This window comes from Rhamphochromis longiceps, linkage group LG4, assembly GCF_057381845.1.
Source record: "Rhamphochromis longiceps isolate RC_006_pf linkage group LG4, R_longiceps_female_GT1.1, whole genome shotgun sequence".
In the NCBI taxonomy this organism is placed as follows: domain Eukaryota; kingdom Metazoa; phylum Chordata; class Actinopteri; order Cichliformes; family Cichlidae; genus Rhamphochromis; species Rhamphochromis longiceps.
In genome coordinates this window covers 2,887,657-2,898,820 of record NC_140560.1, presented here as the reverse complement: position 1 = coordinate 2,898,820, position 11,164 = coordinate 2,887,657, and the positions used below count along the sequence as shown (strand labels likewise).

The 11,164-nt window shown below is 42.3% G+C and overlaps 1 protein-coding gene across 1 annotated transcript; it reads left to right on the top strand.

Annotated features, from left to right (window-relative positions):
• Positions 1–1,726: 1,726 nt before the first annotated feature.
• Positions 1,727–3,456, top strand: LOC146670799 (ferritin, middle subunit-like). The gene is made up of 4 exons (XM_085402883.1): positions 1,727–1,885; positions 2,493–2,639; positions 2,817–2,942; positions 3,047–3,456. The coding sequence occupies exons 1-4, from the start codon at positions 1,784–1,786 to the stop codon at positions 3,200–3,202; spliced, it is 531 nt and encodes a 176-aa protein (XP_085259009.1). The 5' UTR covers positions 1,727–1,783; the 3' UTR covers positions 3,203–3,456.
• Positions 3,457–11,164: the final 7,708 nt, after the last annotated feature.

Sequence of the window (11,164 nt, the reverse complement as noted above, 5' to 3'; positions counted from 1 at the left end):
CCGTTTTCTTTTGTTGAACAAGTTTTCTCCTGTTTTCCGTTAGATAGTTAGGTAAGTGACTTGTCTTTTGTTTTGGCTTCTTTTTATTTTGGTGTAGGGAAGAGTAGGGATTGTTTTATAGGGAGTTTTGTTTATTGTTTTGGCATTGCTCACTGCCGAAGAAAATAAATGGCTGCTTAAATACTTGAAAAAGGTGTCGTTGTTGGGGTTTGTGCGTGGGTGGGAAGTGAGTGGGGCAAACTATTTGTTATGTTTATTTACTTGCCGGGACCAGAACGTAACACAAGAGATCTTATCCATATTGCATAGAAAACACAGTCTGAGTACTCACAGCCCTGCCCATCGTCTATCATGTCGGCCAGCTTCATAGCATTTGAACAGCTGTAGCCGCTTATTGTTCCTCGATAAGCCAGGCCCGAGCCAGCTCCAATAAGCCAGAACTCTGTTATTGTGGTTCTGATTTGGTAGATTTCATTCAATGTCCTCCATTGAGAGTGTCACCAGACACACGGCGTAACGGACCATCGAGTATCCGGCAGCAAACGTCTCTGCAGGACAATCTGGCTCTCGCAAGCCTAGGAAGGTGTCAATTTCATTACGGGACCAGTTGATCAAATCCATAATTCTTTAGGATTTAGGGAACAAGACTGAGAAACTCTTTGAGGGTTAGAGTTAGACGAGACTAGACAAAGTCATAGAAGCAGCAGCAGGGAAGATAAGGGGGGAAGAGGGTGAAATATGCGTCCGCCTCCTCCAAGAGCCACAGAAGACAAAATTATACAAAAAAAATATACACACAAGGTAACAAGGGACATTCACAACAGGAGTGAGACACAGCCGAACCTAATAGACATGACGAGACAGCGACGAAGGTTTAATAATATTTTAACTGCTTTAAAGCAAGTCTAGTGATGTTTGTCCACACAAAGCAGTACTTTGGGCTGCATTCACTTTATTATTGGAAAATGAAGCTGAAAGGGTGCAGCAAAGAAAATGCAGGCACACTGGCAGGTCTCTCGGGCACTTTACACAAAGGACAGCATTGCAAGTGAAAAAGTACTGCCTCTGAATATGTTTTGGGTCTTCGATTAAAGAAATATCATGTGTGAATTTAACCCCTATATTAAACTTATACCTCAGCTGCAATGAGACTCTTCAAGGACAAATTTAATCTAAAGAGCTGCTTTTACATGAACAGACTGATACAAAATACATTGCTTAGTTTTAGTTTTTTTAATAAATCATTTGACTCAAGACTTTTGCACAGTATTGTACATATTTTTAAGTAATAAATATCGTACCATGTGCATGTGGACATCTCTGATGTCCATCAGAGAGTCTTCATCTAGTGTTTTGAGATTAAATTTTACATATTTTACATGTTTTGCTTGTTATCTGTTGAAATATGAAAATGCTTTGTCATTGCACCTGACTATCTGCCAGCAGGTCACATTAAACATTAAACTGGATGATGAGTTTTCTACGAATCGGGAGGAGAAAAAAAGCAACTCTATCCTCTGTGTCACACACGTTACACCCGTGCTCAGTGATTGGTGGAAACATACATCTGTCACGAGCTCCTCCGTGGAGTATAAACACAGGGACCCGCGAGTGTGCGTTTCACACCAGGGGAGGAATCTTTGAGGAGTTGTTGCTTCAACAGTGTTTGAACGGAACTTCTTGACTTCATCCAACTTTATATTTCAGCTACAGATAACTTCAACGTAAAGCTTTATTTTTGCACCGTTTTTGTTAATAAAAAGCACAAGAAACGCCAGCCGAAATGGAGTCCCAAGTGCGTCAGAACTACCACCGCGACTGCGAGGCCGCCATCAACCGGATGGTGAACATGGAGCTGTTTGCGTCTTACACCTACACTTCTATGGTGAGAACACAGAAAGAGTCCATCATCAAAGCAGACTCTTTTCTGAGGAATGTTTACTATTTTGAAATGACGGCACTGTGTGCTGTTTAAATGTAAAATCATTTTATTATGAATATTAAGGTTAAATGGCGCAGCTAGAACAGGGATGTAATTGTAGCACACTAAGATGTATTGTGTTAATGCAGCTTTTTAACAAATGACAGATTATTTTTTAACAGTGTTAGATATTGACTTGTGCTCTTAGGTGAAAGTTTAAAGGTCACAATGTGAAACTGAATCATGAAATTTCAACAGATGTTTTGACAGTTATATATTTTTCTCAGTTAATTGTATGTTTAATGGACAACAGACCTGGAGAGCATTTGCTGCTCCACTCATACTTGCAGCAACCCTGCACAGTGCAAGATTCTGTGTTGGTGGGTGTCAAGTTTGAATTGTTGAACTAGCAGCAGAGTGGGGTCTTAGTCTCGAGTTCAGCAGTTACCTCGGTCTAAACCGGCTGAACTGTCCATCATGAATCATGTCTGTCTCCATAACTGTTTGTCACGATGCTGTATTTGCAGAAGAATTGGTGCTGTGTACTAATAACCTGTGTCTGATTTGTCAGGCCTTCTACTTTGACCGTGATGATGTGGCCCTGCCAGGCTTCTCCCACTTCTTCAAGGAGAACAGCCATGAGGAGAGGGAGCACGCTGACAAGCTGCTGTCCTTCCAGAACAAGAGAGGAGGTCGCGTCTTACTCCAGGACATCAAGGTGTGTACAAACTGAACCAGTCCTGCTGTGACATACCTGACTGTGTCTCTAACACAGAAACTGGGATTAAGGAGCAGTGTTATGACACTTGTTCTCTTGTTGTTAGCGTTAGTGTGTAATGTGTATACAGAGCTTAAAACAAGTGTTCAGTCTCTAACAGAATTGTTTGTTGTGCAGAAACCAGAGCGTGATGAGTGGGGCAGCGGGCTGGAGGCCATGCAGTGTGCTCTGCAGCTGGAGAAGAAAGTAAACCAGGCTCTGCTGGACCTGCACAAGCTGGCTTCTCAGCATAATGACCCTCATGTAAGTGGGAGTTGGAGGGAAGAGTTTGGGGTTAAAGACTGAACTAGTTCATGCTGTGTATGTTTGACAAATCATCAAATGTTAACTGTAGTTTGTTTTCCCAGCTGTGTGACTTCCTGGAGAGCCACTACCTGGATGAGCAGGTGAAGTCCATCAAGAAGCTGGGTGACCACATCACTAACCTCACCCGCATGGATGCCCACAACAACAAGATGGCAGAGTACCTGTTTGACAAGCACACTCTGGGTGACAAGAGCTAAATGCTGAGACGTAGAAGTGAGCCTGGAGTCAGCATGTTAACAACACAGGCTTTGAAGTAAACTCACTTCTGCTCCAGCTGATTCTTTCCTGATTTCCTGGCTTTAAAGCTGGCATCAGTTCTTGTATGTTGTGGTGTTTGTGTGAAATGTCACATGGAGCGATGGATGTTATCAGGGTATGGCTCTGCTTCTAAGCTGTCTGACATTTGGAAATGTTTCTGATCTGTTCATCTGAATAAACCTTTTGAGCTGGATCTTTGGTCTGTCTGCATCAGTGACCCATTTTACTGATTAGTTCAAGCAGTTGGTCTAAAGACTAAATAAATCACTGCTTCTTTACCTTGTCGACTTTGTCAGATTATGGCGTTGACAAAGGTCGTCTCAGGTGTGTGAGTTAATATTTGTACACATTGGGACCAAATACAAACAAGACCATATCAGATGTAAATGTTACTGGATATCTTTTGGTTTTCTCCCCAGTGAAGTCTCAACTTGACCTACTTTATCTGGTACACCTATTCAGCAGCCTAAGGCAAACAATCTCGTGTGTGTGTGTGTGTGTGTGTGTGTGTGTGTGTGTGTGTGTGTGTATATATATCTTAACAGTGCGCTCTTTTCACTTGCATACAATTTGTGTTGTTCTTAAAGCACAATGACAAAGAATCTGATCCATGAAGCACCACACATCCCAAACAGCACAATTATATTGGTTCATGTAAACATCTTAATATAACAGCCAATAATTAACTTGAAAATATGGAATCACGTGGACATGTGATCCAATGTCTTGCTATAAATTTTTGGTGGGTTTATTTAATTTGGCACAAATCATTGCCTTGTTATTAACATTACTTTTGTAATGCACCATCGCCATCTACTGGAGACACTCCATACTGCAGAGTGAAATCATTTCCTTCTTTATAGCAAGTAAAATCTAAAATGAGCTAAAGGTGTTTTTTTATTACACCCTGAAAAAAAACTTTATGTACCTTGTTGTGCCTTATTCAGTAATAACAAAACTAAACATTTTTTCAAATTATTTATTTTCAGGAACTAAATAAACTCAAAAAAAGATTTGTAGTCATTTTATTCACTTGTATTAATGTTATCTAGAAATAAAATCACATCACAAAGAAATCCTCTCTCACTCTTGAAAATCCAGGTATTTGCTCAGTTTTATACCCATGTTTTGGAAAGTATCCATGATTAAAATTCTGACTTTATGTTGTAAGGTAAAGAGCCTACGATAATACAGAGGAAACAGAGAACACCCAACAATCAAATGACCCCCTAAGAGCAAGCGCTTTGGCAATATTGGGAAGGAAAAACTCCCTTTTAACAGGAAGAAACCTCCATCAGAACCAGGCTATGGAGGAGTCGCCATTTGTCACGACTGGTTGGAGGTGACGGGAGGAAATCGGGACACGACACGCTATGGAAGAGAGCCAGATATTATACATAACTAATAATTAAATATCGAGAGATGTATAAACACATAGTGACTAAAAAGCTGACTGGAAGAAGAAACACTCAGTGCATCATGAGAGTACCCCAGCTGCCTAAACCTATTGCAACGTAACTGAGTATTCTGTCCCTCGGATTATTTCTGAGGTTGATGTTATAGGACAGGTCGTAGTCATTCTTGCTGTAAGTAATTGAATAGATGTGTCAACAAATATGTTCATTCCTGGCCTGCTCATGGCAAAAGCCTGCCCTCTAGTGGGTCAACAGCAGAAACTCCTAGTAAGGGGAGAGAAGGAGAGTTTAGCTCCGAGCACTTTGCAGGGGAGGTCCGGTGCTTTGTGTCTCTGACGATTCCTGCTTCTGTTGCTCTTGAGATGGCATAATCTTTCTACAAGAATGAAAGTATCTCTCTCTGGCTGCCAAAGCTGTTTCCTGTTAAAAGGGAGATTTCCCTTCAATGTTGCTTGCTATGAGTGCTTGCTCTTAGGCTATATGCAGTCACTCAGTGAGAGTCCTGGAAGAGACAGAAGTTGAGGGTTGTTACATTTTGAGCTTGTCCACTCTTTTACTCTTCAGTTAAGTTGCATTTGGATTTTAAATGTTCTGTTCAGATTTCCAGACTTTTAATATAGATGCATGATATAACTAAAGATTAGCATCCTCTCATTTCAAGCCAGCTGCCTTTCTCCTGGGACCTTTTTACATAATCCTACTCCCATTAAGAAGTGTTATTAGAAGACACAGGATGCATTTCCAATGCAATGCAGCTGATACCCAGTTATGGTTATCTATGAAGTCAGATGACACAAATAGGACATGTCTTATAGACATGAAGGCCTGGATGGCCTCTAATTTTCTGCTTTGAATTCAGACAAAACTAACCCTAAAATTCTTAAAAACATAGCATCTAACCAGATACTTACCATGGATGGCATTACCTTGGCCTGTAGTGACACTATGAAGATTTTTGATCAGCCAAAATGATGGACACCACAAAAGATGGACATCACACATCAACTAAAAAGCACATTTATTTAAAAAAAAGTAAAACAACAACAAAAATGTGTTGTCAGTTCAGTAGTAATGTGTAGTGTGTGTATCTGTGCTGTGCAAAGCAAACAACATTCAAATAAGCCCGAATGCCCTGAAAGACTGAGAGAGGCCAAATACAGCCTCAACACTGCTCTAACTAATACTCCCCTAATACAAGAAGCCCCCAAACCTGGACCTGGACATAGAGGCCTGAGGGCCATCTCACACATTTATTCAGAATAAAACAGGTTTGTGTGTTTGTGTTACTCCAGGACGTCAACATGACACGTTCAAGGACCCAGTAAACATCAGAGCAGACAGCTGTTCATAAACATGTCATAAAAACGTGCTTAAACTACTCAAAGCTGCCCCTGTGACCACTGCTGCAGAGCAGAATGAACAGTACTGATGGGGACTATGAAGGTTTGTAGTTTAATTCCTGCTCTTGCAGGATCAGTGAGTTTAAAGATAAACCTCACGAACACAACTTTAAATCCCCACGACATCACCAACAGTTCTGCAGGAGGACAGAAGCCCCTGATTTAATCTACCATAATGCTCTGTGATATGTTGTCATGGCAACATGAAGTCCAAAAAATACAAATACAAAAATGCAAAAGAAGAGGAGGACAACAAGACAGGCAGCTGGAGGAGCTTTTGAAGCAGGACAACTTTTCTGGATTTATCTTAACTGGAAATTCTGCTAAACAAGTCAAGCTGGAAACAAGGAGGCAGCTGGTTGGATTATATCTGAGGACAGGACGCATGAAGAGAAGCATGAGGAGAGAGGAAACAGCAGAGAGATGCTGTGGAGACGATCGTGGATCAAGTCGAAGAAGCAAGCACCAAAACTGTGAGTAGACATCACACACCAAGAGCTAAAATGACTGTGCTGATTAAGGAAACATTACATTTGGTTAGTTTGGGGTCTGGAGCTTCAGGTTTGTGGGTTCAGTTGGTCTCAAAATTGAAGTAAGACAAAAACATGTTTCTTTCAAAAGGTTGTTGGAGGATTCTTACTGTAAGAACTGAAAGTTAATCCGTGGGTTTAACTGATAATTAAATAATTGTAATTGTAATTTTGTAGAAAAGGCTCTGCACCTGTGAAAATAAAAAATAGGTATCCAAGCCCCCGAGGTCACTGCAGATCAAAGTAGCTCAGACCTGGTTAACTATAATTATATTACAGGAGGTGAAAAATATGGGAATGATTCAAAGAAACAAAGATCTGGTTAAAGATTTGAGCTTTCTGATTGAAAGAGATGAAAACTATTCCATGTGTGACACTGAGAAAAAACCGAAAGCTTAATAGATCTGTAGGTCCAACTGTTATTATACAAATGTGCAAATTTGTTTTAATGACATTAGGAAGAAAAAAATGAATACACGTAGACATTGAGGGCTAGCAGGAGGGACCATGCGCTTACCTGCTGCTCTCTGGCAGGTAGCTCCATGCCCTCCTGGGTTTTAAATGCACCTTAGAACACACATGCATCAACACTACAATGAGCGGGTGGAGGGAGGTTTGGAGTCTTCTCTCACCCCCATTCTCTGCGGCCTGCTGGAGCGGGGGGCTGGGAGGAGGAGTCAGCCGTCCGACTGCGGTCTGGAGTGTGGGGCCTCCCTGCTGTTGCGGAGTCGGGGCGGTCTGCCTCCCCCCACCGCAGGGAAAAGGGTAACACCACCTGGGTCTGGGTGCAGTTCCCCCTCCAGGGGCAAGGGTACCTAGACCCGGTTCGTAGAGTACGCTTGGGGAGTGTGATCGTGTGTACAGCGTCTCTTTATGTCTGTCTCCACGTTGGTTGAGTGTGGAGTAAGTGCATATGAGAGCATGAGGGTGGGAATGGATGTTTGTATCTGTGTGTGCCTGTATGTCTGTGTCTATATGTCAGGTTGGGTGTCAGGCGCCACCTCTCTGGGGACATCTCAGGCCCTCCAAGGTTTGGAGGCCTATCTCCCCCCACCACCACTTCCCCTGCCAGTGGCGGACTCCCTCAGACATCGGTGCGTTGGTGGGTCTTTGTGTCTGGGGATGGGCGTCCGGGTACACACCGGCTCACTCCTTGGCGGGGCCTGGAGCCTGGGGCTCGCTCGGGCCACTTCGGAGGTGGGGTGCCCCCGGCCTCTCGGCCTGGGGCTCGGTCACTCAGGCACAGCTGGCTGCCGGCGGAGCTCACGGGCGCGTCACTGCAACTCCCCCTGACTTCTGCTCCGCGGCTGCTGGGCGAGCCCTCATCTGGGACTCTCCTCAGCTCTTACTGGGACAGTGGCGCGGCTGCCCCTCTGTTGGTCTTCCATGGTCTCTTGTGTTCTGGGGGCCTCTGGATGTCTGGAGTTTTGATCTCCTCCATGCCTGCTTCATACCCTGGAGGACGGGGCTGTGGCTCCCCACACTCCCTAGCAGATCGTTACATGGAGAAACCTTTGGAATGCAAGCATGCTGATCCACACAGGTATGCACACAGGTGTACACACGGGTATTCACAGACGCGGACTAAAGCTTTCTTGGCTGCTGCCTCAAAGCACATTGTGCGCTGTCTATCTTGCGTGCTGCACAATATCGTTTATTATTTAGTATCTACTGATATCTACTGCTAGCTAGTTTATTGTCATGGTGCCGTTTTTTTTTTATTATGTTGCTCTTTGTTGTTTGCTTTCTCTTCTGTTTTTTTTCTCCATACAGGTGACCCAGGTGTTTTGTTTTTTTGTTTGTTTGTTTTTTTCTTTCTTCCCCCCCAATGTGAGTTTTACTCATTGACATTTCTTTATATTTCTGACAAATTTGCAAAATATGAATAAGAATTTTAGTACTTTTTCAAAATAAGACGTTTCTAATGGACTTCAAACTTCTGAGCTGTAGTGTAGATTGCAATGATAGTTCTCTATTATAGAAGATGATATAGAAGTATGAGGACAGGGAGACACTGTTAAAACGTTATGAGCTGTCTTGCTGCAGAGAAAGTGGAGTCTGTCATCCTTGAAATGCTCCCTAGATAGGCAGCTGGCAGGATTGAACGATGCGCTGCCTCTGTGGTCAAGTACAGACATCCATGAGCCACTGATGAGCGTGACAGGTCAGGAAGCATGCATAAAGTCAGACACCTGTGAGCCAGTAAAATGAGAAAATGAGCACGCAATAAAGTGGACTTGTTAGGGAGAGTTTGCCATCAGAGTGAAAACACTTCATCTTGATTTTTGATGATAGACACAACAAAAAAATCCTGATCAGATACAGACACATGTACACAAAACACACGACTGCTCAAAAGTTTGTGGTCAGATTGAAACATTCTTGTTTTAATAATAAATTTACATTTGCTTTAACGTAATATTACATGAAGTTTATCAGTAATGTTTTCACAGATGTGTTTTTAATCAATCATTTATGGTAAATCACTCATGATGTGTTAGGAAATGTCTGCACAGTTATACATGGGCCCACTTTTAGTACCAATCACTCCTGCATGGACAGATCACATGGTTATAAACCAGGTGCAAATTTGATTTAATGCGATTATAAAGCAAAAATGGGATGATCCATCACAAACCTGACAAATGTACTGCTGTTAATCTGCACAATGATTTTGGTTTGTGCTTATGTCTTTGGAAAACGTTGTCCTGACTGAAAAGCTGGGATTTAACAGGATAAAGTAACATCTGGTAACAATGTACCACTGAAACACAACAGATAACATTGTTGAAATCTTCAACCATCTTCAACCATTTGCCCGTCCTTGAGCCACATTCTGCCGAAGGTTTCTTAAAAGGGAGTTTTTCCATCCCACCATCCCCAAGTGGTTGCTCATAGGGGATTATTTTATTGGTAGGGTTTTGTCGCTATTATTTTAAGGTCTTTTATTTATTATATATAATAATTATTGTGAATTGGTGGTATATAATCAAATGGACTCAAATTTAATACGTATTCATACCTAAAGTCGCCTCACCAAGTTTGGACATCCAGTGTGATAAAATACTACAATATCAACCAGAAATTAGAAGCATAACCAGCAGCTGTTATATATGTTTTTAATTTAGTACTTTTATCCTGTTTAAAAATAAACACTCAAAAAAGATCATTGTTTCATTTTATGGTTTATTCTTTATCCATTTATCAATTATCCAAGTCCTTAATACGCACACATGTATACAGGGAGTGCAGAATTATTAGGCAAATGAGTATTTTGTCCACATCATCCTCTTCATGCATGTTGTCTTACTCCAAGCTGTATAGGCTCGAAAGCCTACTACCAATTAAGCATATTAGGTGATGTGCATCTCTGTAATGAGAAGGGGTGTGGTCTAATGACATCAACACCCTATATCAGGTGTGCATAATTATTAGGCAACGTCCTTTCCTTTGGCAAAATGGGTCAAAAGAAGGACTTGACAGGCTCAGAAAAGTCAAAAATAGTGAGATATCTTGCAGAGGGATGCAGCAGTCTCAAAATTGCAAAGCTTCTGAAGCGTGATCATCGAACAATCGAGCGTTTCATTCAAAATAGTCAACAGGGTCGCAAGAGGCGTGTGGAAAAACCAAGGCGCAAAATAACTGCCCATGAACTGAGAAAAGTCAAGCGTGCAGCTGCCAAGATGCCACTTGCCACCAGTTTGGCCATATTTCAGAGCTGCAACATCACTGGAGTGCCCAAAAGCACAAGGTGTGCAATACTCAGAGACATGGCCAAGGTAAGAAAGGCTGAAAGACGACCACCACTGAACAAGACACACAAGCTGAAACGTCAAGACTGGGCCAAGAAATATCTCAAGACTGGTTTTTCTAAGGTTTTATGGACTGATGAAATGAGAGTGAGTCTTGATGGGCCAGATGGATGGGCCCGTGGCTGGATTGGTAAAGGGCTGAGAGCTCCAGTCCCACTCAGACGCCAGCAAGGTGGAGGTGGAGTACTGGTCTGGGCTGGTATCATCAAAGATGAGCTTGTGGGGCCTTTTCGGGTTGAGGATGGAGTCAAGCTCAACTCCCAGTCCTACTGCCAGTTTCTGGAAGACACCTTCTTCAAGCAGTGGTACAGGAAGAAGTCTGCATCCTTCAAGAAAAACATGATTTTCATGCAGGACAATGCTCCATCACACGCGTCCAAGTACTCCACAGCGTGGCTGGCAAGAAAGGGTATAAAAGAAGAAAAACTAATGACATGGCCTCCTTGTTCACCTGATCTGAACCCCATTGAGAACCTGTGGTCCATCATCAAATGTGAGATTTACAAGGAGGGAAAACAGTACACCTCTCTGAATTGTGCCCAAACTCAAACTCCATATTGTACACATTACACGAGTTTCTAAAACTGTGCCTCTGTTTCGTGTTTCCTGTCACACTGACTGTGAGGCTTCTAATGTGTTTCTATTGTAATTTAGAGAAACAGAGAAACATATGTCAATACTAAGTAGTTAATGGGCAACTTACAATAATCTGTCTCCTTGAACTGAATCCTGTATACATGCTGT